The following is a 27753-nucleotide window of genomic DNA, read 5'->3' as shown; positions in this document are numbered from 1 at the left end:
TCAGCTCATGAAGTAAAGAAATCTTTATGTGCCACAATAGAACATCATCCTAAATTTTGGTTTTGTAAATTGTGGACGATGCCAGTCATTTAATGGCACTAGAGAAAGGCATGCTGTTCTGGTAGCTCCAGGTCTTAACACTCACATCAGTTTTGGAGGATGAATACAACTGAAGGAAGCCCAGGCGGGTGCGCGGCTGGGGGAGTCAGTCATGTGACTTGCCTCTGGAGGCCCCCCCCAAGGCAGTGGGCCCCAAGACAACTGTCTCCCCTTGCCCTATTATAGTTACGCCCCTGGAAGGCTATAGTTCTAGGTATGCTTACTTGAAAGCAAGTTTAACTGAAATGAATGGCTCTTATTTTTGGTTTAAGTAAACAGGGTTAGAATTAGAGTGTGTTAGACATAGAAAAAGGAGAAGGGAATAGAGTTGGGGTTGGGAAAAAGTTAAATTCAGATGGCATGTTTTGGTATGATAATTAAGATATCATTTTGACAGTCTGGTGAAAGTGAGAACCAACCAACAAATAACTTATTAGTACATGAGCACAGAATTAGTGGGAGTCAAGGTTGCTTACATTGCTAAAGTTGAGAATGTAGATATGTTTCTCCCACTCTCATAATTCCAGCTTTAAATAGGAAAGGCTAACAGCAGCTTGTCCAAATTTTGGTAATTTCTACAGAAGCATTTCTTTGCGTGTTCAACTGCACTGTAAACCATTATGTTGTATGAAGGTCTATCACTTAGAGGCGGGGACTAATTATGATTGCAATCTCTCACCTTTCCCAATGTCAGGCTGGCTCATGTTAGCCATGGGCCTTACCACCCAAGTTTGACATAGAGGTCATTCACACAATCAACAACTGTTTTCTACCTGGGTTTGAGAGCTTTGTGTGCTCCCAGTTTTTGGTTGTTTGGAAGCAAGGTTGAAGGAAAATCTGGGTAGCTTTTCCTCCTACCTTGCTTCCACACAATGAGGCTCTACACACGATCCATGAGTAGAATCTAACCAGGCTCTGCAGATGAGCGGGGAGCTCACCGTGGGTGGCTGGATCAGCCACTCACATGACTACTGGCTCCGTCACGGAGCTGGTAAGGGTAGCAGGGATCGAGGGCCACCTGGAGGGCCACCTGGCCCCCGGAAGCAGGGGCATATTTAGGGGCAGGGCAGGCAGGGCACATGCCCCGGGTGCCACTTGAAGGGGGGCGCCATTTTGTAAAATTAATTTTTTAAAAAAAATGGCTGCCAAAAACAAAATGGCCACTGTGCAGGCTCAAATGGCCTCTGTGAGGCTCTAGGTCATGCCTGGCTTTGCAGAGGCCATTTGAGTATGCGCGGTGGCCATTTTGTTTTCAGTGGCCTTAAAAAAAAGAAAGATTATTTTTAAAAACGGCCACTGCACATGCTCAAATGGTCCCTGTGAGGCCCTAGAGGTCAGCAGGGTGAGGGGGAATCTTTGCAACCCCCCCCAGCCTTTAGGAAGCCCCCCAAAGGGGCTATGGGTAAAAATAATAATAATAAAAATATAATATAAGACACTGTACACATATTCAGATTGGCACTATGTACAGAGAATCAGGGCTTGTGAATACTGAGCTGACGCTTAAGAGCTAGGATTGTATTCATTTGCTCTTACTTTGCTTCTTGTGATAAGTGAGTTAAATGTGATGTCTTGCTAATATGGCTATTAATGGTGAGTTTGTCTTTGAATCAGTGTGAAACCCTTAATATTAAGGCCCACTGGGAGTTTCTTGCTCTCTTTCTCTCATTTTAACTGTCTTTCTGAAAGACTAGAATATATTCCAAGCAATGACACAGTTTACTCTGCATATCCTTTAATTATTTACAGAGTATCTGGGAAAAGTCAAATTCTCCATTGATTTTTAAAACTTATGTAATGGTGATGCTACAATGCATAGTAGAGAATTAGACAGGCACTTCTGTTTAGTTTTCCAAGTACACCTCCACATAGTATTTGGGTATTTCATGAGCCCCCACATACTGAAATTTGTAGTTTTCCAGCATTTTTTGGTCTGGCTACGTCCACTGCTAAATAGTTTTTGAAATATTAAAAGATTAATGAGCTTGACTTGTATTTTTCAGCTGATATTATGGTAAAGTTATCTGAAAGATGGGTGTCAGATGCTTGGACAGGGGGCACAATTTCAGTGTTTGCCCTAGGCGCTATTTTTCTTAGATACGCCTCTGCCCAGAAGTCCCAGAACGCCCTGCACGAGTGCATGGGGCATTCTGGAGACACACCCAAGGCTGGAAGGCTTGTTGAAGCCTCCCTGTTGGGGGTCTCCTCATGAGTCGCCATGGCATGGAGTTAGCGGAGCACTTTCTCTGCTAACCTCATTTAAGGGGGTGGGATTAAGCAGGCTAAATGTCGGGAGCTGCATGGCTCCTGGCGGTTCTCATGGCCGCTTGAAAGCGGGCTGGGCTCCCTTAGGCAGCTTTCAAGCGGTTGTGTGACTAGCCTCATAATCAACGGGCACTGATGGCCATGAACCAAATTTGTAAAATAATACACAAGCACCTAGCCACTTTTTCATAAATTAGATTCAGAGGTCATTCACACAATAAAAGATTGTGTTCTGCCCAGGTTAGGGAGCTGTGTGTGCTCCAAATTTCTGTTTGTGTGGAAGCAAGGTATGAGAAAAACCTGAGTAGAAGTGAGTGTGTGAAAGCAAGGTAGGAGGAAAACCTAGGTATCTTTTCCTCCTACCTTGCTTCCACACAATCACTTCTACTCAGGTTTCCCTCCTATCTTGCTTCCATACAACCCAAAATTGCACACACAGTTCCCAAACCAGAGTTGAACAGAGTTTTTGATTGTGTGAATGACCTCACAGTGTACCAGGAAGTATGGCCAGAACAAGGATTGGTGAAGGGTTGAGATATGACTTTTAGATGCCAGTTTAGCTTTTGCTGAAATAAAATAATCAGAGAAAGTGTTTATGATGAATGGTTGCATGGATGCAATACCTCAAATTCAGTGCTAAAATATTAAGAAAAAGGCCCTGATAACAATGAGGGACAGGATAATGGCTGAGAAGAGAGAGGCAACATCAAACTTCTGTCTCAACTAATTTTGGAGATATTTGTACCTCCCTGACAACACTTGGGCACAAGAGAACACAAACATGGAACACTAAACAGATCACAGACTTCAGCATGGTCTCTTCTATCTCCATACATAATTGTTAGGAGCAGATCATACAAAGAGTTCATCACCTGAAGTGAAAACTGTGCCCTGCTGTTCAGCCTCCTCCACCCACGGTGTCTAGTCATGCTTGGGGAGAGCCTGACTTGAATTTTGTTGAAAGTTATGTATTCTCCTCTCTCTGTTCTGCATACCCATGTCAATTGCTGCTGCTCCTCTCAGTGCTGTTTAAATCTCAGACCTTAGTCAATCTGCCTCTTATCATTCATTCCTGGATCATCAAACCCCTGCTATTTTGCATGCAGAATTAATCAATCAGTTCTTTTCTCGCTTCTCTTCACAAATTTTTCAGTTCCCCTTTCTGTCTGCCCTGCAGTAATAAATTCTCTTTGCCAAGTTAATCAGTTCTCCCTTGTCCCATTTCCCCCTTTCCCTGAATTCAGTGATGTTTTTTTTCCCTGTGCCCAACAAATCTATTAGCTCTCCTGCAGCAGTTCTTCAAAGCTGCAGCCAGAAGTCTCAGTTCTTCTTCCTTGGGTAGGGAGATACAACTTGAAAACAGTCTAATGTATTGATTCTTCTTTCTTTTTATTCTTGTGAAACACTTCAGTGAAAAAAAGAAATACGCTGCTGAAGGAAATGGGGATGATTTCATTTTTGCTCTTGGCTTTGGTAAAGCAAAGCAGTAATAAAACAAATTAACATTCTCAGAATTGTAATGCTGGAAGGAATCAGAGAGTCATAAAATGTTACCCCTGCCATAGGGCCAGACCTGGCATCTGTCAGCTATCCTTTCCCAGATTAGCAGCTGCTTTATACATTGCATGTTAAAAATGTAACAGGCAGCATGCTTTGGGTGTATGATGAAGTAGTCTGCTGATAAGCTATTGCTTCTTGTGGTATGCATAATGCACCCATATTGGAAGACTTGTGGCTTCTGTGGGTATTGTGTACAGCAGCCCATGACTTGCATAATGAATAGTGTGCCAGAAGTGCAGAGCAGAAGTGGACAGGTTGCACCAGACCAACAGTTCTCTTGGAGTAGACAGTTTCCAGTGGCTTTAGAAACTGAGCCAAATGGCGTTCAGGTAAAGGTGCTCATCACAGGCCCTTTCGGGTGAGGTCCTTTCCTCCTTGTCTCACACATGGACACGTCAGCCTTGACAAACAGTACAATATTTCAGTGTTTGAAATGATTAGATAATTTTCCTTAGAAGACGGTGACATTGGACAATGGTTAGGAGTAATGTTAGGATTAGGAGTAATTTCAGTAATTTGAGTTTGCCTTTTGCACTGTTTACTGGGCCTTTGACTTGAGTGGTGGGATTCATTCTTATTATCCATTTGTTTGTTTGTTTGTTACGTTTATAAACTGCCCTACACCTGAATCTCAAGGTGGTGTACACAACTGAACAACTAATAAAACCCAGTAAAAATAATTAAACAATTTTAAAACCATGAAAAAATTAAAAATAGTTTTAACAAAAGCATTTTTAAAAATAGTTTAGCAAAAGGTCTGAGAAAACAGGTGTATGTTAAGTGATTTTTTAAAAGGTACCCAGAGATGGAGAAGCTCTTATATTGACAGGGAGCACATTCCAAGGCCTGGTCCCACATCGCCTCCCCAGGAGGCTTTACACACAGGGTGTTTACGTCGAATGTCTCCCGGAATGCTGTGTGCCACTCCACATATTATCTGCATTTACCCCGAAGCATCTTCGGGCTATCAGGGTCCAGTACAGAGAGGACTCTGTTTCTCCCTGAATCGAGGCTGCACATTCTGGCTTAGCCTGAAGTATGTCCAGCTTTAAAAAAATCCTCTAGTTTCAGTGGCTTTTGAAAAAACAAACAAACCCGAGGCTTATGTTCTGTCCCACCACTTCTCCAGTGGCCATGCCAGTAATTTGTTGTTTTTCAAAACTCAATTTTGAATTTACAGGGGAGTTTACATAGGCTTTAGATATGCAGAATGGATGTAACCCGAGCCTTTTTGTCTGAGCTGATTCCATTAGCCTGCAATTTTCTTCATGACAGAGAGAAAGCTCTGATTTCTGCTTTAAACTTCCCTGCCTCTTAAATCATCTGGAGTGTGTGTGTGTGTGTGTGTGTGTGTAAAACATGAGGTGATGAAGGGAGTCACTCACAAAGCCAAGGGTTAAGTGTTCTGCTGTTGATCCAGCTTTTGGAAACTTGTCATGCCATTCTTCCATTCCTCCATAGCTAACTAACAACAAAAAATCTAACAACAATAAACTAACAACAAAATTTCTCTCCCCTCCTCCTCTCTGTGATGTGATTTGTGATTGGTTGGAGGAAAAACCTGGAGCAAGCTGGTGGGAACACACAGGAAAAAGATCTGCCAGGGATTGCGGAGAAGAGTCAGCCCTGTGTGAACTGTCCATTTAATCTCCCAAATTAAACATCTTGCGAATCTGCTGCGAAGCAGATTCGCTCTTCAGATACTCCAAGGCATGAAGGCATGTGTGAATAACTCCCATGTTATCTCAGTAAGCAGAAGGGTTCATGACAAAGAAGGTGCTCTCTTAAATACCCTGGGCCCATGCCGTTAAGGGTTTTATAGCTAATAATCAGCTCAGAAACATATTGCCAGCTAGTGCAGTTTTTTTAAAAATGCTATTATATGGTTTCTTCGGGACACCCCAGAGACCAATCTGGTTGCTGCATTCTGCACCAATTGCAGCCTTTTGCTTGACCTGCAAATTAAGCAAACCTTTCGCTTGACTTGCAAATCAATCAACATATAGCCCATTAACTTCCTTTTCTTCCCTCACCCTCATGTCCCCAGGCCCACCAATAGCTTGGCTGATAGCCCGGCTGGAGCAATGGAGCCGTCACCCTAGTTAATAGCATCAAGGAATATACATACTGGCTTGGCTTGAGTTTCTGGTAGGCAGAGTTGCTGAGTTAGAGAAGTGGGTTTGCCCTGCAGAATGCCAGTGTCTTGAGATTTACTAACCATTAAACAGTGGGGAAAATAACCAAATTTCACTACGAGGTGGTAATGACCATTTGCCATGAATTAACTAATTTGAATATATCTTAGAAATGCAAAATGCACCACCAGTTCTGTCTAAACTAGCAATGACTTTAAACACCTTGTTTGGACTTCTGTATTTGTTTCTAAATAGCAGCCAGAGGCGTAACTAGGGAAAACGGCGCCCGGGGCAAGCACTGAAATTGCCCCCCCCCCCACTCTCCTTCCCCCCGGAAATATGGAAATGTGTCACAGTCATAGTCAAATGTGGGTTGTGGGCTGCATCCGTGCAAGTATACTGGGACAGGAAAAAGGAAACATGAGGCTACAAGGCTCTTTAGAAATATATATTTTAAAGAAATGTCTTGCATACTAACAGCTTAAGTTTGCAGTCCTCATGGCCAGAAAATAAATGCTTTTAAACATAGTAATAGGTTTTGTGTCCCAAAATGGAAAAGACAAGACAGGTATTCTAGTCTTTTCCATCATAGATATTCTAGTCTATTCAAGATTTATGCTTATATTATAATAGAGACTTAAATTATAATAGACATATATTCTAGTCTATCATAGATATTCTATGTTTATTAATTCTATAATAATGTCTATTTGTAGCACACTTTACGTTGGTTGTATTCCTGGGAAACTCAATGGCCACATTCAGCCACCATTATTTGAGCCATGATCTCCTCCTCTTTCTGCTTCCCTCTCATACACAGTCTTAATAAATAACCTCCTGGTTTAATTAAATCACCGTTTGCCTATGCACCTGAACAGCAAAACTGAGGTTTGGGCCCTTCATATACCAGAATTGCAAACCACACTGTGTGATCCTAGTTTGGAGGGCTTACTCAGCAGTTTATTGGATGTAAGCTGTGAATGTGAATGCATCCAATTGGACTGAACATAAGGGCAAGTTATGGTTTGATTACGTAGGAAGCTGTCTACAGAGTCAGATATTGGTCCACCTAGCTCACTATTGCCCACACTGACTGGCAGCAGCTCTCCAAGGTTTCAGGCAGGAGTTTCTCCCAGCCCTACCTGGAGGTAGGGATTGAACCTGGGATCTTCTGCATGTTATTTGCAATTACATCTGACTTGCTTGAAATTACACAGGCAAATCAAAAAGATCATGAATAAGTAGGGGTGAGATTTTTCTTTGTTTTAAAAAAGCCTTCCCAATTTTCTCTTATTTTTAAAACTCTCTCAAAGGAAAATATAAGTTTAATATGTAAAACAAAATACACATTGAATGAAAAACCGTGATTAACTTTTTAAAAACTATTAAGTATGTAATTAGAAGAATTCCATTACATTAAGATACCAATTTCTTTAAAGCCAGAAATAATACCTACTGAAACTTTAATTATTTAAACAAGGAGAGAAAAAGGCATGTTATCTTCCCTAACAAAGATTAAAATCAATTTAATTGGTTCTCCACTGCCTTGACATGATTCTCTCTGTGAGTCAAGCAACCAAAAAGGGAAATTAATATCGCAGCTGTTAATCAAGTGATATTTGTGCACTCTATCTTATTAAAGCTACAGGGGCAGAAAGAAAAACTTCCCATTGCTACTTTTTGGACCAATTTGTTCACACTGTATTAAATGGGATTCCCCCCCCCCCTTTCAAAAATATAGATGCTGTACTTATGTTTTGGAGACAGAATATCTACAATATGCACCAAATGAACAAGGCTGAAAATGTTGTAGACTGTATGTTGCTAATAAAAATCTGCTATAAAGAATAAACCTAGTATTAATCCAGACAGACTGAACATTATTCAAAAATTATATTAATGAGTTCCAAATTAAATTGCCACCCCACCCCCCATGCTAAGGGATGATCCAGAAGTTGTAATTACTAGCAGAGCTGCAAAGATCTTGTGTACTAGTACTACTAGTTTCCTTTTGCAATCCCACCTCTGCAAAAGGAAACTTATGCATGCAAGCCAGGAGAGTGACTTGTGGCTCCACTTGCATTGCATGAGTTTCCTTTTGCAGAGGTGGGATTGCAAAAGGAAACTCGGGCAATGCAAGTGGAGCCACAAGTCGCTCTCCTGGCTTGCATTGCGTGAGTTTCCTTTTGCAATCCCACCGGGACTCACACAATGCAAGCCAGAAACTGCAAGCCAGAAACACATTGCAAGCCAGAAACACATTGCAAGCCAGAAACTCACACAATGCAAGCCAGGAGAGCGCCACTGGCTCCACTTGCAGGCAGCTACCCTCGGTTTAGGGGTGGGGTGTGTGTGTGAAGCCTGCTATGCAAAGCACAGAAGAGCTGTGGAGGACGTTATGCAAGGGAGGAGGACGTTATGCAAGGGAGTAGGGGCATTCTCTCACACACAACACACACAGGGAAGAGAGAGAGATTTGAGCAATGAAACTTACTTTGTTAATGCAGAACAGAAGAATAAAATGCAGCCAGAGGGCAGTGTGGTGGGCAAACGGCAGACAGACAGACAGAGTCAAGTAACGTCCCCAGCAGCAGCAGCTCTCGCAAGCTACTCCGCTCCACTCCTCCTGCGTGCAGCAAGCAGGGAGGGAGGAACTGAGACAACCAGTATGGTGGTCATGTGTTCTCCGGCAGCCAATGGGAGCTCCCGCCCACCGGAGATCTCCGTAATGACGGGGAAAAAAACACACACAAAATTTTTTTTTTTTGCCAAAAGCAGGGGACTGGCAGGGGCACTTTTTGGCGCCCCCTCCCAAGTGGCGCCTGGGGCACGTGCCCCCCCTGCCCCCCCTATCGTTATGCCCCTGATAGCAGCCGTGGGGTTAAGAGTAGAATTCCATTTGCAAGAAGGCTCATTTGTCTGTCTAACTTCTCACCTTCTGGGGAGCAGCTAAATCTTGGCTTTTTGAGGAAGCATTTGGCGTACTTTAACAACTGCAACCTTTTAGCTCCAGATTGTCCCACCCCCCTTTTTGCTTGTGACTGCTTTTAGAATGGTTTTCTTTCTTTCTTAAAAAAAAACTTTGTAATTGTGAGCTGCCCTGATCAGTTCTGAGCAGGAAGGCAGGATATACATCTTCAAACAAACAAACAAACAAACACTGCACATTGGGGACAAAGGAAGCTGCCATATACCAAGTCAGACCATTGGTCCACGCAGCTTAGTATTGTCTAGACTGACTGGCAGTTGCTTCTCCAAGATTTCAGGCAGGAGTCTCTCTCAGCCCTATCTGGAGATGACAGGGAGGGAACTTGGGACCTTCTTCATGGAAGCATACAGGTGCTCTTCCCAGAGCAGCCTCAAAATCTCATAGTGCTCACACACGTAGTCTCCCATTCAAATGCAACCAGGGCAGACCCTGATTACCAAAGGGGACAGTTCATGCTTGCTACTAGAGGTGTGCATGAACCAGATTTTGTGACTCATTTTGAGCTTGAAATGAATTGCAAAAACCTTGAATTGGTTCATAAAAAGAGCAGCCACTGCCAGCTATTTGGATGAATAACCTCAAAAAGATGTTAGCAATTTGAGTGATTTGACCTTAGGGAACAACGGTGAACTCAAAACACCCCATTGTTCCCCATGAGTAGGTCCAGTGTTGAAATGGTGAGGGAGAGAAAGGGAAATACATGCTGTCAGGCAGCAAATGCTGCCTCAAAAGACAGGGGAGAGCTCAGCTCGGCTTTGGAGTCTGAGCAGCGAGCCACTTGTGGCACTTTTCCACAAGAGCAGCTGTGGCGGCAGCAGAGCGGTGCCCAGCAACTCCAGTGGGGATGCCTTGCCTGGCTGCAGCCCCAGAAGAGCAAAGCACATCGCGCACAGCCAGGTTCATAATGTGTGTCATGCAACAGATGACCCTGATCAGCTGCCCTAGTTATGTTCATGGCATTGTCGGTGACCATGAAGCCTCGGCAAAGGTTTGGATGCCTGGACAATCATCCCTCTGCATGGTGATCCATGGCCACAGATAGCTTATCTGCCATGTGGGACCACCTGCTCCCAAGGGTTGCTGCTCGCTTGACGAGGACATCTGAAGGGGCCCTGCTCCGGGTGCCGACAATGAGAGAGGCCTGGCTGTCGTGCACTCGGGACAGGGTCTTCTCTGTTGCTGCTCCTAGACTCTGGAATGCTCTCCCAGTGGCCATTCGTTCCTCGGACTCCATCACGGCTTTTAGAAAGCTTGTAAAGACTTGGCTTTTTACCCAGGCTTTTACATAATCGTTTTTACTGCTGCTTCGGTGTGTTTTTATCTGTTGTATTGTTTTTATGCCTGTTTTTATATGTTTTTAGCTTGATGTTTTTACTGCTTTTTTATTGTATGTTTTAATTTTTGTAAACTGCCTTGGGGTTGTTTTTAATGAAAGGCGGTATAGAAATGTAAAAATAAACAGATAAATAAAATGTGGTTAGTGTCCAGCACCTCCATATGAAGCACAGCCCACCTGTGCTTTGCTGCATGGGAGGTGCTAGCCAATGCCATGCCACCACCAGCAGATGTCCCCTTGCTCACTTGCCCCCATGACTATATCGTGGGGGACAGGAAAGCAGCATATCTCCCACCGCAGCTGGTCTACACAGATCCACAGTGAAGAGCAAGCTTGTGTCAGGGGCTGCTGCATGCAGCTGTCCCGACACAGCCCACCTGCATGTCTGATATAGGGAGGGCACCATTTGTCTGCTGAAGGTCGTGTGTGCGGGGATGTTATATGCCAGTAAAATAGGCAGCAGAAGCTGGCATTCTCTACCACCTGGAATGGCTAGTTGTCCAAAGTGATCATCTCCCTAATGGCTGGGGTGAAGAAATGAGGCTCTGGGTAACCACACCACTTGCCCACTGACTGCACCCTTTGCCCAGACAACTTCCCCTGCTTGGGAGCCAGAGCAGGTGCCTTGCCGCTACTTGAGGACACACCAGGCCTATTGCTGCCAATAAGAGTAGGGCCCCCTGAGTGATGCCATTGCAGGTGCTGCAGCATCCCTGATGTCATAATGCACTTAGGGTCTTTCCCCTTGCTGGCCTGCATCCCACAGTGGATGCAGGCAGCATGGTGTTGGTTACCAAGGTGGAGCTCAAAGTGGTCCCACACCATGTTGCTATTGGTCCGGGACCATTTCAGTGAGTGGTGGTGGTACTACTGGTTCATTCTGGGGCTGCCACCACTGCCTCAATCTGGGGCTGAGAAGATCCAGGAAGTGGATGTACTTCCTCCTGCTCCTCCTCAGTCGTAGCTGGGGAGGTGGCGGGTGTCACACTGCCAAAAGGAATTGAGGAGGATGGAGAGAGTGATCTGGCTGGGCTAGCAGCTGATGACATCTCCTACTCCATTTGCCACAGGAGGAAAAACATCTTCCCTGACAGGGGAGGACCTCCCCTCTACTTCAACCTCAGCCACCACAGGCAGCTGCACTGCAGTACCAGGTACTAGGCTGCTCCGGAAAGGAGAACCTGGGCACAACCACATCAGTGAGGATGATTTGGGGAGTAGGCCCCCTCATTGTTGTCCACCACAAGCAGCAACATCCCTCTGCTTGCCATTCTGCTCCTGGCTCTGCCTCACACCTTCCTGGACATCTTGGGGTGAGGGTTAAGGTTAAGGCCTTTATTGGGTTGTGGGGTCGGAGGTGGTCTATTTATACTGTGTATGCCACACACAGTGCTTTCCATAGCACTGTAGTGCACACACAGAAGCTAGGAAAATACAATCCCCTCATATTAAAAAGTAGGCTTTATTGGGAGGGGGCTCTTTTTGGAGGGGACTCAGCAACTATGGGGCAAGACTAAAGAGAGGCAAGGCAAAGGGCAGGGGATTACTGTGACCTGTCTAATCCAAGCCCACCCCCTCCTGTCCTACTACCCACCTAATCCGTTCCCCAAACTAAGCCCTATTTAAAGAAGTCTAACTTGTTACCTGACCAAGGCTGGGGCGGGCGGGCTCACCTATCTGGCATCTATATCTGGGGGCTTCTGGTGTCTTCAGCTGGAGTCTGCCAGTGTTGTTCTCAGAGGCCTTCTTGGGCTGAGCAGATACTGGGACTCAATAGCTGGGGGAGGGGAGGTGGGCACCAGTCAGGCATTCTCTCACCCATTCATACAGTTAAAAAAACCCTCAAAAAAGGGAAATAGAGAGAGCCTGGCAGGCTGGCACCAGACAGCACATACCAGCCTACAAAAACAAAATCCACCAGGCACTCAGACAGCAGCAGCAAAGGTTCAGCTTGGGGTGAAAAAGGAAAAAAGTGCACAGCACCCCAGTTATTAAAGCCACTGGGGGCTACAAGAAATAATAATAAAAATGCACAGAAAAAATAAAATTTAAAAGCCTCACCCAGTTAAAGCCACTGAGGCAGGTACTATTTAAAAAAGGAAAGAAAAAGAAAATAAGAGTGGTTTTTGGCATTGCTAATTAAAAGGAGGGGAAATAGAATAGAGGAACAGATAAGCCTACAGCAGGCATTCTCTCACTCTCTCTCTGCATTCACTGGACCAGGCAGGCACAGGCAGGCAGCCAGGCCCAGACTACCACCACCAGTCTCTGCTCTCAGTGCTGCTGCTATTCCTCTCGGATCCTTCTCTCCTAAGGCAAAAGGTCTCTCTGTCTCTCTGCCTCAGAGCAGCCCCATAAATATATTTTGAAAACCCCTCTTTTGGCCTCCAAAACACAGAGACAATATGGCGCTCAAATCACTCAAATTGATTCGAGCTCAAATCAGGGTCAATTCAATTCGAGCTTGAATCCAGTCCTTTATTCTAAGAGCGATTAAATTTGAGTTCAAATCATCTGAATCACCCTGATTTGAATTAATCTGACTTGAATCGATTTGCACATTTCTACTTGTGTGTCTTTTTGGGATGGGTAACCATATTTTCATTTCTTTTGTTATGTAAACTGTGTTGAGTTGTTGTTGTTTTTTTTAATATGGTATATAAATATTCTAAGTAATAATATCTCACAACACTCTTCATTTGGAGTAAGTTCACAAATTCAGCAGTGAGTAATCAAGTGATGTGTGAGCTAGTCTTAAGAATTTCCATTAAATTGCTCTGGTGGTTTCCTTGGAATAGGTTGCAAGTAAATTAGTACAAGTCAGTGTAAATGGACTTGCCATATGAATTGGCTTATGAGATGAACTTCTGCAATATGTGTACCTTTTATTTTGCAGGTGAAGCTTTAAGGGTAACAGCAACAAAATTTACAGATGATCCATGCTACTTGCCTAAAAGGGAGGCAGTTGTACAATCAGCACGAGCACTTCTGGCTGCTGTTACAAGACTTCTTATTCTGGCAGATATGATTGATGTATCATACCTGTTGCAACACCTAATCACAGTGAGTAGCTTCTATGGTCATTAAAGGAATTGTACATTTCATATTGTCCATTCTCAAGTTGTCTTCCTTGCATGTATCTGGGCTATATTCGAGAACATGGAACATAGCTACTAATGAAAGCCATGGAATATAGCTACTTATGAAAGGAGAGAGAGGGATTTGGAATCAATGCAGATCAGCTGTGAGGCTGTGGAAGTCACCCATAACTCATAACCTGCAAACTCTATTCTATCACATGCATTGGGAACAGTACATTTTATTTTAATTAACTTGGAGCACAATCTACTGGAATATTCTCCTCTACCTGTATCATTGAAAAGCATAGGAACTTGATGGCTGGTGCTCCTTGATGATAGCATCTTTTAATTTTAACAGGCATTCCATCTTTCTGTCTGTACTGATTTTAATTCCTGTTTTAATTTTTATAGGCCTAGTGTTTTGTTTTTTATTGCAGCCTTTATGATGTTAACTGTGGAGGATTTTAGCTGCTCCCACTCTGGAATTAGTTCATGCTGTTGCTTTTAGTTATAATCCGTAGTTATTATATTATATTGATTTCCATTGTTTTTATTCTTGGAAACTGCACTGTGTGATTTTCTTTGAAAAGGTAGTACACACTTTCTAGAAATAAAGGAATGAATAACTCTTTAGGAAGGAGAGCTGAAAACAATGGCTATGGTCTAACCAAAGTTAATGACACTTCACTCCCATTGAAATCAATGGGATTTGTTCTGACTAAAGATCCTGGTTATTTCAGTGGAACTTTAAATGGATTGGGGCCAATGTCTCCTTTCTATTAACTGAGCACATGACACCTCTTAGGGATGACAAATGTGCACTGCTTTCTATGTTGTTATTTCTGAGTAACATTTACCTATTGTGCTTATCCTTAACAAAATCCTGCTACCATTCTCATTTCAGAAACAGGGAAGTTTAAAGACAACGAAGCTCTTCTCACGATCCGTGAGAAGAGCTTCTGTTGGGTCTGCGGGGAGAGCGGGCTTAGCCGGATTGGCCACCCACACGACTGCCGGCTCCATCACATAGAACAGTGATTTTATCTATATAAAATAGAGCATTGGTTTTTCTTTTGTAGATTTCCTTTAAATACCATCTACTATTGTTTTTATATCTATCAGAGCTCCAAAATAGTACGCTACTACGCTCCATACATGGCAGGATTCTCAGGAACTGCCAAGGCTGGAGATGAGATCCTTGGGTGCCATTGAGCATCTGCCCCTATGGCAAGCTGCCAGAACTGCAACCTAAGATTATCACAGGAGTAAAATGATTTTTAGTCCTGCCAGACTTCCATTTGAATCCCTTTGAACAGGAAGGCCTTCCTGTTTGAGCTGAGGCATTGGCCGTATTCAGACATTGCATGAAACTGGAGTTACACATGGCTGGAGTTTGTATAATTGCACGTCTGAATGTGTGAAACTAAAGTTTGGACCCTAACTCAAACTGAGGGTTCACCCAACAAACTCCAATTTGAACTCTCAGTTAAAATTGAGTTTCACTGCTCGGGCCTCTGGTTTGCGGCTGCCTCCCTTATGTCTGAATGCAGAACTGGAGGCAGCCTTCCCTGGAACCAGAGTTGAGGGAAGGAAGCTCCTTCCTCTCTCCATCCTAATTGGCTGCCTTGGCTGTCCATCAATCAAAGGAGAAAGCCCGATAACCAGCTCCCCCTCCTCTCTGCTGTCTCACAGACTGCAGAGAGGAGGCCAGCACTTACATCTGAATGAAGACAGGTAAATGTGTGTGGTGTGGGGGGTGGGGGTGATGGAACTGGGGGTCCCAGTTCTGTGTTATGTCTGAATTCAGCCATAGCCTTTGCAACAAGATCTCCTTGACTCTAGTGTGTTACTGTCTGTGATACCTAGCTGAACTCCTCAATTCTTCTACTACTACTACTACTACTACTACTACTACTACAACAAATATTTATATACCTCTATTCAACAAAATTCTCAAAGCGGTTTACATAGAAAAATAAATAATTCATAAATAAGATGGTATCCTGTGCCCAAAGGGCTCACAATCTACTGTAAAAAGAAACATAAGGTAGACACCAGCAACAGCCACTGGAGGGATGCTGTGCTGTGGTTGGATAGGGCCAGTTGCTCTGCCTCTGCTAAATATAAGATAATCACCACTTTTAAAGGTGTCTCTTTGCTCATTTAGCAGGGGTTTGCTCAGTTAGCAAGATTGATTCTGGCTTCAATCCTGGCTTGCTTCTTGATGTTGAATACTGGCTTGACGTCTTGCTACTGGCTTCGCTTCTGGTTTCAGTCTTGACTCATGGTTTGCCTTCTGGCAGAGCTGCCAATTATGAATGAAGTTGTTCATAGAGATCCCCCCGCCCCTGCAATATTTCCTCCCAATATTATTTATATTTTTGAGCTGTTAATGTCTCCAGGATTGCTTTCAGTGATCACCTGAAGATTGATGCCAATTTCTGGAAACTCCAGGCCAATCCTGGAGGGCTGGCAGTCCTTCCTACCTCCTACTGATGACTCCTAACTCCCCTGTGGTTACTGCCCACAACTCAGCACCGACAATATAGTACAGTAATAACCAATCTTAGGTAATCATCTTTTGTATGCTTTTAGTATTTCTGAAACTTTTTCAGCTACTTTATTATTTGTATTGTAAGAGATTGCTAAAATGATTGAAAACCTCAGAAGTATGCTGTTGAATATTTCAGAAATATGGAATACATACCAAAGAATACTATCATTTCCCCCCCATTTTCTGAGAATGTAGTATTCATGGAAAACAAACAATCAGTAGAGAATACATTTCTCTCCTTACAGTTATATAATCTTCCCCTATAGTGCCCAACACATTCCTGCTCTTTGGGAGAAGTGTTACATTTCTCATTGATTTGCAGTGCTTGGTCATTCTTATTGCATCTGCCAAAAGGATTTCTTTTTTATGTTGTCACATTAATTAGAAAATAGACAGAGACTATCAGGTAGCTTTAACATATGCTGCTGAATAGCCATCAAGCTTAATAGCATTTTGGTCATTGCCATCTAGGGCCAAATGCTAATACAATTGAACTCTTTAATAAGATCTGACTTTGCTTTTCTCTCTCTGAAGTCTTTAACTTTCATGATTATATTTTAGAACTCCCTCAAGCTATTGAAATGTTCTTAACTGTGGACTTGATCCAGCAAAAGGCATTTAATTTTCAACAAGGCCTCAAAAACCTTGCACAGCATAGAAAGCAACCCATCTTTGCTGTACCATTTTTGGGGAAGGTTTGCTAGTGTACATAAATTAAAAAGGCAATACTTTTTATATATGCCTGTAAAGCTTTCCCTTGAATGTGTTCTTCTACACTGGTAGCACCAACATATTGTATCATTCCTTCATAAGGATCTTGGCTCTGAGACTCGTCATTAATCATTGAGGAGGTTCTTTGCTTTTCAGTTCTATGGCTCTGCGGTTTTGTAATTTTCATAGAATAAAATACAGAAGTTTGATCACTGAACCGAAATTAATTTTAAAGGTTATGTCATTTACTGCAAAATGAAAGTGCTGACCAAGGAAGAGATGCATTCAATGTATATAAATGATGAGAGGTGGGTGGGCGGGTGGGGTGAGAGGAAGAAAAGGGCCAAACCCATAAATGGGTCTTGGCACAGTATTTTATCTCTTTGGTGTTGGAGACATACTGTCTGGACTGGAACGTGAAGTGCATAAAATATATACTATATAAGAGATTATACTATATGGAAGAGTGTTAGAATTCACACCACACAGCTACTAAAGATATACAGTATGTCATTTCCCTCCAGCCTAATGCTGTTCAGGGCAGCTCACAACAAACAATCACAATAAACAACATAAGAATAAAAATAGGGCTAAAACCTGGAATCCCAATTAAAGCTAGGGTTAAAACCCAAAGATCAGGATGATACATGCAGCCAGTTAAAATAGCAAAAAGTCTCTCTTAAAAGGAGAAACGTTAAATTATTTAAAAAATTCTAAGAGAGGGGAGTCCCGTGAGACTCCTCGGGGAAGGCATTCCAAAGCCAAGGGGTCTCAGATGAAAAGGCCGTGTCCCTGGTTCCCACCAACTGAATGAATCAGTGGTGGGCCAACAGCCGAGCCTGCAATGCAGAGCAGTGGCTCCTGGCAGACTCATATGGATGAATGTGGTCACCAGGCTGTGTAGGTATTAGAGGTCAAAACCCACACTTTGAATCTAGTCCTGAAGCATTCTGGTAACCAGTGAACTGCTGCAGAATTATTGTTGTGGAGCTGTTGGTTAATCCATTCCTTGATCCAGGCCAGCTTTTGAATGGGGCTTTAGTTATTTGTATCCCAGTCCTGGAGTAGAGGCGGGGCTAAGAAACAGCCACCAGCAAGAGCACTGAAAAGTAGACTGCACTTGCCTCTCTGTACATGATATCTATTTCACTAAACTATTAATTCTACAATTGCACATACTTGTGAAGTGACTAGCACTCATGAACATCCTTGTGGCAGCATTCTGGAACAGCTGAAGCTTCCAGATCTTCAATGGCAATCCCATACAGAATGCATGCAGTAATCCCCTCTGGATTAAACTAAAGCATGGGTGACTGAAGGAGTGTTAGTATCCAACTTATTCCAGTAGGGTCATAGCTGGCATACTAGCTGTGACTGGTTAAAAAAGGCACTGATGGACACTACTGCCACCCGAGTCTCTGATGACAGCATCAAAACCAGAAGAACTCCAAGGTATGAACGTTTTCTGTCCAAGTCCTGACTTACCTCACCACTTGGATAACTGGGTTTTACTGACTTATAGCATCTCTGTCTTATCTAGATTAATTTTGTTTTCCCCAGTCCTACCCTGAACGGTCTCCAAACCCTGGTTCAGGACATCCACTGTGTCCCCTAGTATCTCTTGGCTTAAATGACAGGTAGAACTGGGTGTCATCAGCATATTGATGACATCTCAACTTTCCAAGCCACCCTGTTCCTTGCAAGCCTGGACATAGCCTACTGCACTGCTGTCCCCTCTAGTGGCCCTATTATGGTGTTACAGACCCACTAGTATGTTGCCTTATCAGGTGGACACAGGACATGTTTCGCTGCTTAGATTAGAAAAGGGGATGTCAGATGATGTGCATCCAAAATGAGAATGTGGTCTATCAACACAGCATGATTTTCACTTGGACAGCACACTGGGTTGTATATCTTATTGAAAGTGATGCCGTGTGGATGGACAGCTCCTGCATTTGAATGGACATCTGACTTATCCTTGTTTCTGATACAAAATGTAGGACTAGTTATATATAAACTACAGAATTCCCCCCCCCCCCAACCGGGGTTTATATTTGTTTGTGTATCAGTGTCAGTTTTGTAAATGTTTTTCAATTCTATTTGTCACCATAGTAACTGTGTGTTTCACAGCCATTAATATTTTGATGCATTTAAAGAATCTAAAAAGTAAAGGCTTATGTTCTGCCATAGATATGGAGACATATGAAGATATTCCAGAATAAAGTTGCAGAAAATGACGGTATATCTTAGTAAATAAGAATATTGCAGAAAATTAAAAAAATCTCAAAACCATTTAATTTTGTTTTATTAGCATAATGCTTTATTTTAGCAAAATGGATAATGGAATATTTAAGCAATTATACGCATGTGAGAACTAGGGATGTGCATGGAACCGGGTGGGGGTGGCTCGAGGGGGTGAGGGCTCTCACTTTAAGGGCAGGAGAGGGTGCACTTACCCAACCCCACTTCCCCCCTGCCAGTGCTCGGTGTCAGTAAAAGTCTTTGGAACGGCAGTGTACCTCCCTGCTGCCCCTTTCCCCAATTTGGCCAGAAGTGGCCGGAAGTCCCGGGTGTGTGTGAGCTTGCGCACATCAGATGTACGCGCATGACGTGCAAATGTGCAGCCGGTACTTTTGGCCACTTCCAGCCGAAGAGGGGGAAGGGGAGGCAGGGAGGTACACTGCTGCTCTGAAGGCTTTTACCGACACTGAGCGCTGGTGGGGGGAAAGTGGGGGGATGGGCAAGTGCACCCTCCCCGCCCTTAACGTGAGGACCCCCCCACCTTCGAACTTCAAACCCCCTCAGTGTTCGAACCTGTTCGGAGGTCATCCCTAGTGAGAACACATGATCAAAATGGCCTGCACTGTACAGTAATTCTGTAAGCTGAGACTAGATTCCTTGATTGTTTATGAGATTTTCTATAGGATGGTCCAAAGGCTGCACACCATATACATCAACAAAGCATTCCTGCAGAATTTGAATTAGCAACTGAATTTAAAATATTAATTTTCTAAGAAAAAACATGCATTTCTTGCTGACAAGAAACCCCAAAACACGATCAATTTGTCATGTATATTAATGGGTAGTGGTGTGACAAATGTTCGAATTGCTTCAGAGTACAGACTTTCCCAGTTTAGAAATTCCAGGGTAATTATGAGCCAGGCTGAAAGTTATCTGAAGTTCATGCTCAGCTTGCAATTAGTGTGGCCCTGGATAGGCACTAGCACCAACCCTCCCCACGACTGCAGCTGACTGCAGCTGCAACCAACCCCACGACCCTTTTCCATTGAAAATTATCTGGAAGCAGCCAGGACCCAGAAACCTAGAGAAACTCTATACCCCATGGATCTGGGTACACACAGTGCTACCTCTTTATAATGAAGAGCACAACAGCAGCCTTTGTTGTCACCAGCATTTACATTTGGGGGCGGAGACCTTCCAGCCTTTGTTGCATAGCTCAGTGGTGGGGCAGTTTCCTTGTCATGTTGCTGGTAGCGTGACAAGACCTGGGAGTTGGAATGTATTCATTTATACATACATACCCCACCCCTCCAGTACACTTCTGCTTGGGGCAGCTCACATCCTTCAAATAGATATAAGACAAAGTTTTTAAAAATTAATAAAATTAAACAAGTTAAAAGAGCAAGCTAAAAACTGCATTTAAAATTACAAATTTTAAAAAGTTTCAAATTAAAAGTTATTAGTAAAATCCTAAAAAACTAAACTAAAAAGCCTACCATATATAAGCAGCAAATAAAGCCTCTCTAAAAGGATGTGATTGGTGGTTTTTTTTAATAACACTGAAGGATGGATGGATCTAAATTTCTAGTGAGTGAATTCAGATCTAGCCCAAATTAGCTTGCCTTAAATGAATCTTTCCCAAATCAGGCTCATCATTGTTTTTGTTTTTGTTTTCCCCTTGTATGGCTGCAGGTTCAGAAAACATTTACATCTCTTCAGAATGTAGCTAGTAAATCTGAACTACAGAAAACATATAGAAATCTTCAGAAAGAGCTGAAACAGCTGGATCACCTGGCCTACAAGCGGCAACAGGTAGGAATTTTGAAAGACATTTTAACAGCCTATATCCTGTTTGTGTACCTGGATCATGCAGTTCACTTGGGTTCATTCTCAAGTAAGTAGTCATAAGATGGGTGTGTACAAAATGAATAAAGGAAAATTATTTTCTCAATAAGGCCCCAATCCAACAAGTGCTGGTGTCGACAATTTATTTCAGTGGAAGCTACTTGTACTCATAATGCCATATTTAACAAATAAGCTGAGACTGATTTATGGCTTTAAAATTTAGCTTTATATTATATTATTATATTAGTTTAGTTTAGTTTAGTTTATATTAATATGTATCGGCTTATTAGTATATTGACAGTTTGGGATATTTCAGGTTATGATTTTATTTTATATTATCTCACTCCTCCCTGTCATTTATGGTCTCCCACTAGATAGTGAGACCCATGGAGAATAATTTGGAATGACTCATTTTGAACATTGATATAGCTGGATCCTCATGTTTTCTCAGAAGTAAGTCCTATTTTGTTCAATAGAACTTACTTCCAAATAAACATTATATCTTTAATCACTGTCTGATGATCTGTATTTAAAATTGGGTTCCGTTCAATGAACTGAAGTATAAATTTAAATCTTTTGGAATTTTGAATGTACAAAGATTATAGTCTGGAATCTCAAGGTTCTGCTTTAGACATAGATAGAATAGTTCTGTAAAGATCTTTCCTACAATCAAAATATATAGAATGTGAGAATGTATCAAGACATTGTGTTTCAACAGGTGCCCCACCCATTTTCTATTTGTGTTTACTTTTCTAAGAGAAGAAGAAAGATGGAAAGGGTGGAAGAAATAGAGAGAAGGAGAAAAGAAAGTGGGGAGGGGGAGAAATATGGGTATCTATGGTAACAAAATTGGTGATATTGCAGGTTGTGGTTAAATGTGGATCTTATGTCTGAAAGGGTGTTGAGGTCTACTGTCTTAAAAGAGGGATGTGGGGAATGAGGGAAATAGTTCATTTAACAACATTATAATAGCCCCCACATCTAGAATATTGCTTAGATTATCCCCGAAATGAGAATTTTGATTGATGGCTGGTATATCAGCCCTTGGCAACTAGAAAAAATGACTGGCCAAGACTGGGTGGGTTATGCAGTGCTGTTGGGAAAATTGTGGTTTAAGTAATAGTTAAACATACCATTGGGTTGTTTTAGAATTAAATTGGTATGAGATATTAGGTGTAGTTACTATCTATCTTTTGTGTTTGAAAGCTGTAGTAAGTTTGATTGGGAATTCTAGAGTTTTAGTTCAAGACAAGCATTCAAAATTACTCTTATATCTGTTGATTGCTGCTAGGATATACAGTTCAAGAGTCTGGAAACAATCAACAGTTCCCAGGCTTTTAACATGGTTGAAAAAGATATAGAACCTAGTGGTTATGATTGCTATTACTGTTCAAAGGAACAAAGGAAGAGTCCATGTAGATCCAAGTCATGGGATAAGGGGAGAAGTACACGTGTAGATTGCTAACTGGTTGAAGGTCAGGAAACAGAGGGTAGGTATAAATGGAGAGTTTTCACAATGGAGGGAAGTAAGAAGTGGGGTCCTCCAGGGATCTGTACTGGGACCGGTGCTTTTTAATTTATTCATAAATGATCTAGAAGTAGAGGTAAGCAGCGAGGTGGCCAAATCTGCAGATCATACCAAACTCTTTCAGGTAGTGAAATCCAAAACAGATTGTGAGGAACTCCAAAAGGATCTCTCCAAACTGGGTGAATGGGTGACAAAATAGCAAATGCTGTTCAGTGTTGGCAAGTGTAAGGTGATGCACATTGGGACAAAAAACCTCAACTTCAAGTATACGCTGATGGGATCTGAGCTGTCGGTGACTGACCAGGAGAGGGATCTTGAGGTCATGGTGGACAGCTCGTTGAAAGTGTCGACTCAATGTGCAGCAGCTGTGAAAAAGGCCAATTCCATGCTAGGGATCATTAGGAAGGGGATTGAAAATAAAACTGCTAACATTATAATGCCCTTATACAAAACGATGGTGCGGCCACACCTGGAGTACTGCTTACACTTCTGGTCACCACATCTAAAAAAGGACACTGTAGAACTGGAAAAGGTGCAGAAGAGGGCAACCAAGATGATCAGGGGCCTGGAGCACCTTCCTTATGAGGCAAGGCAACAACACCTGGAGTTATTTAGTTTAGAAAAAAGACAACTGCGGGGAGACACGATAGAGGTCTATAAAATCATGCATGGTGTGGAGAAAGAGAACAGAGAGAAATTCTTCTCCCTTTCACATAATACTAGAACCAGGGGTCATCCCGTGAAATTGCTTGCCAGGAAATTTAGGACCAACAAACAGAGGTACTTTTTCACACAATGCATAATCAACTTGTGGAATTCTCTGCCACAAGATGTGGTTGCAGCCAACAACTTGGATGGCTTTAAGAGGGATTTGGATAACTTCATGGAGGAGCGGTCTATCAATGGCTACTAGTCAGAGGGCTATAGGCCACCTCAAGCCTCAAAGGCAGGATGCCTCTGAGTACCAGCTGCAGGGGAGTAACAGCAGGAGAGAGGGCATGCCCTTAACTCCTGCCTGTAGGCTTCCAGCGGCATCTGGTGGGCCACTGTATGAAACAGGATTCTGGACTAGATGAGCCTTGGGCCTGATCCAGCAGGGCTGTTCTTATGTTTTCATGTTATTTATAAGCTTACTAGAATATGGCAGCTGTTTATTGTCTTTTGGAAGAATCGTGGTCACAAATATGGATTTGTAAATACATTATGGATACGAAAAGAACACTTGATATTTGATTTATCTAAGATTTTGTATACAATCTGAGTAATGGTGTGGACTTTGTCTCATTCACCAATAAATGGTTTTATTTATGCAAGCTCTGATAAAATATTATAACAATAACAATAATAATTAATAAAGCAGATGAAGGAAAAGGAATCTATTCCAAGCCCACAACAAATGCACGTGGAAGGCGAAGCAGAAATTGCCCTCATTCTACTAGAACAATGGAGCATTCAGTGGAATTAAAAGGATACAAAGTGACTAAAACTGCCTTTTCTTACATAATGAGGCCCTTCACATGATCGGTATGAAGCACCAGATGGGGTTTGTGTGGGGAGAGCGGGCTTAGCACAAGCAGTCGCTCGTTGCCGGGCAGCTGGATTGGGTGGCCAGACGAGCTGCTGCTCTGGTCAGGTGCTCTGGTGCCTGTCCGCAGTTCCGTCGGGAGCTCCAGGGGTTGGGGGAAGGGGTGTGCCGCCGCACGGTGCCCCAGCCCCCTGAACCCCAGGAGGACACCTTGTGAGTGTGCGCTGCCTTCCTGGGGTCCCCCTCCCCTCTCCCCCCCCACCCCAGTGTGTCAGCCTATCACATGTTACGTTGAATGCATATGCATATATAATGCCCTGGTGGCGCAGTGGTAAAAACTGCCGCCCTGTAACCAGAAGGTTACAAGTTCGATCTTGACCAGGGGCTCAAGGTTGACTCAGCCTTCCATCCTTCCGAGGTCGGTAAAATGAGTACCCAGAATGTTGGGGGCAATATGCTAAATCATTGTAAACCGCTTAGAGAGCTCTGGCTATAAAGCGGTATATAAATGTAAGTGCTATTGCTATTGCTATTGCTATATGCAATCTGTGTACAGTATACTCATGATCTGTGGCACATGCAGTTATTCACAGATTATCTTCAGCGACTTTACAGTGGTATGAACAATCTCTACTCTGTATTTTCAAAGGTTCCAGTCCCTGTATTGATCTGTAAATGAATACTTACATTCGGCCATTCACATGTGTACAGACAAAAAACTTAATGGGTGATCAGGCCTTTATATGGCTTTGTAGTGTGTACATGTTAATAATGCTGAAATGAGCACTGAGATCATCGCTGGAGATCATCGCTGGAGGGCCTCCTCCGTGTACGTGATCACTGGAGATCTCTGGAGATCTCTGGATCTTCACTGGAGATCATTACTGGAAGGCCTCCTCCGTGTACTGCTGCCATTAGAGATGAGACAGGTGACAACTGGGGAGATGGCCATCTCAGCTGTAGCACCTTGATTGTAGAATTCTGTCCCAGGGTGGCTTGTCAGGCATGTGTTTTGCTATCTTTTAAACACTGGGCTAAGAACTTATTTGATGTCCACGTTTTTAATTTTTAAGAGGTTGGTGTTTCTTTCTTTGTTTTGCTTTGCATTATTTTTATTGTTTATTGTTTGCTTGGAAGATAAGGATTTATTTGACTAACTGATGATAATAGATTTGGTTTGATTTATAATTTTGTTGTACATTTTTTGTCAATGATTTTAAAAAATGGAAGGTTGTCGTTGCTGCTAGTTGTGTCTGCTTGTTTGATTTTTGTTCAGTTGTGTGTGCATTGTTGTTTGGTTTTATTGTTGTGAGCCATCTTGAGAATATTGATATTTGAGAGTAGTGTACAAAATGTTAAATAAATAATAAAAATGGTCTGCTTCGGTAGAAAGGGGTGGTTTTTTAATTTATTTATTCCTGAGCAGATCCTGTTCTTGCTAAGTATTATCTAATGGACAAACTAGACATGATGGCAGCAGGCTTACCTACTGCAAAAGGGCTTCTGGCCCAATTGTATAGAACAGCAAAAAGGGTGAAAGAGCGCTCCTCCCATTGCTTACGTCCCTATAGTCTATTCCCGTTCTAATAAGGGAAGTGAACTTGGCTGGGAGAAAAGCATTTGTGGGAAGAGGCTACACATATCCTGTCCTGTGGACAAGAGCTGATGACATACTTGCCAACATTTCCCTATTTTCCCATTCGGGTGAATGGGAAAATAGGGACATGTTGGCAGGTGTGCTACGAGGTCTGGAAGACGGTGAGGTAAGTTGCAGCAGCACAGGGACTAGGTGCTCTGATGGCAATCAGAGAGAGAGATTGGGCTCTTCAATATATTTCACCTCAGGCTAGTCCTCCTGGGCTCCACTTGCCTGCCGGGAGAATGGAAGCTTTAAAGGGGCAGTCTTGTGGCCCAGAGTCTGGAACTCCACCTCTTCCTCTCCATCTGATCCTGCCAAGCCTGTTGTTGGCACTGGTGTGCAGATATCAGGGAATGCAACGGTGTAAGAGAGGTTCACTCTTGAGGGGGTTCAGGTTCTGAGGATGCTGCTTTTGCAGTCTCAGGTTCTGAGAGTTCTATTGGGGGGGGGCTCACTTTGTCAGTGCCCAGGACTAGGTTCAGTGCTGGTCCTAAGTCCTCAGGGTCAAACTCAGAGTCACTACGCAGAACCCGAATCATGACGACCGGAGGGTAAGTGGCAGGCACAGGGTGGGATCAGCTCCCCACACCTGCGTAGGCCTGTTGCACTAAAAATTGGACCCCACGCCACTTTATAAGTGATGGGGCAGACCTGAGTTTGCCAGATAAATGGTGCTATCACCATGATGTTTATTTGGGCACAACCTTCTTCTTATGATTTACAGCTGTGCCTTTAAAGTAAAATATTTGTCTTTGTCACCTGTCTTTGTTTCATGAACTGGAATTGATTGTTTCATCCTCTTCCCTGTGTCTTATATTTTGGAACAACTATCAGTCAGTTTATGGTTTCACTGTAAACTGCATTTGCTTTGAATGTATACGAGTTAATATATGGTATGGCTTTCTTTTTATTCTGTTTTGCCAGTAGGTGACAGTGTTCTCAAACATATCTCAGTTTATGTTCCGGCCAGAGCTTCTAATTCAGTGGCTGATGATTTAGTACCAGATACGTTACAGATATGATTTAGTACCAGATATTAGACTGAGGGCTGCAGGTTTTTCATAGGTTTCTTTGGTGAGGCCAAATTTTAATTGTTGAAGTGGAAGGTTAAGGGCACGTACACGTATTGTACTTGCCTAAACCACTCAGTAGTAGACTTAGTGATTCTCTCTCAGGCTCCGTAGCTGTGAGAACAAACAACCTGAACCTAATACATTACTTGGTACATTAAAAAGCTCTATAAATCATTATGAGTAATAATTTGTTTACCATGTGAAGAAATGGACAATCCCTTTGTAAGAGTTTTAGTTGTAACTGGATCTTTTTAGAATCATTTCCCATCCAGTCCTTGAAATTATAAGGATTGCTGTGTGTTGAATATATATGCTAGATCCAGAGCTCATTCTGGTGTCTTGTGGTATGTGGATCTCTTTTAGAAAGTGTCCTATATTATTACAGACATATGTTTTATAAGAACATATATGCTGATACTGTGATGTGTGGGATGCAGAAGTTCTCATGTGCCACTACAACGATAACACTGGAAACAATAATATTGTACTGATGGTTTCTTGAGGTGTCGCTGTACTGCTGTACTGCTAGTTAAATATATTTTAACCTAAAAAGGAAAATATTAATGTTCTTTTTTAAAAACCAGAAGATTGTGAGGTCCTATTCCAACTCACTGACTGACCCTTGTCAATGTACTAGTATGATAACATCAAGTTAAAACAGTTTTGGTGAATTAGGAAAACCAGGTGGGTGGTGGGTGTAATATGTAATATAGTAAAATCTATTTCAATAGTACACTTTTATTTTGGTCAAACTAGATTTACTGCTTTAAGGGATGTTCTTAACGTTGGTAATGCCTTTAGCTTGCCTGTGGCAGCACTGCTGGCTCAAATTCAAAGGAAGTTTTGTTTCTGCTTAGATATCTCTGATAGTACGGTAGCATAATAGCTGACAACAGAACTTTAAAACATGTAAAAATACACTGCACTCTGATGTAGATGTTAAAGTACTTCTTTGAGTTGGATTGTATGCCCCCAGGCTAATAATATGTGATAAAAGAGCTTTTAATTTGTCAGTAGTGAAATTTTTTTAATTGCTCATGAATTATTTAAAGCATGTTATTTAAAGTCTGTATAAGAATGTGTTCTGACCACTTCGTTGTGCAGATAAAAAGTTGTCAGACAAAATCTGAAGCATTTACCAGTTCAATAAATATTCTTAGAGCCCACTTGGGT

The 27753-nt window shown here is 42.5% G+C and overlaps 1 protein-coding gene across 10 annotated transcripts in view; it reads left to right on the top strand.

Moving 5' to 3' along the window:
• CTNNA3 (catenin alpha 3) overlaps positions 1 to 27753 on the top strand; it is a 1115062-nt gene that overhangs the window by 30655 nt on the left and 1056654 nt on the right. For all 10 annotated transcript variants that reach the window (XM_053307737.1, XM_053307736.1, XM_053307734.1 and 7 more), the window contains 2 exons: positions 13281 to 13447; positions 20663 to 20782. In XM_053307737.1, the coding sequence (XP_053163712.1) occupies positions 13281 to 13447; positions 20663 to 20782 (287 nt within the window). The remainder of the gene's footprint in view (positions 1 to 13280; positions 13448 to 20662; positions 20783 to 27753) is intronic.

Source organism: Hemicordylus capensis, chromosome 3 (genome assembly GCF_027244095.1).
Source record: "Hemicordylus capensis ecotype Gifberg chromosome 3, rHemCap1.1.pri, whole genome shotgun sequence".
Classification (NCBI taxonomy): domain Eukaryota; kingdom Metazoa; phylum Chordata; class Lepidosauria; order Squamata; family Cordylidae; genus Hemicordylus; species Hemicordylus capensis.
Note: the sequence above shows the minus strand (reverse complement) of the source record. Positions and strands in the feature narration are given on the sequence as shown.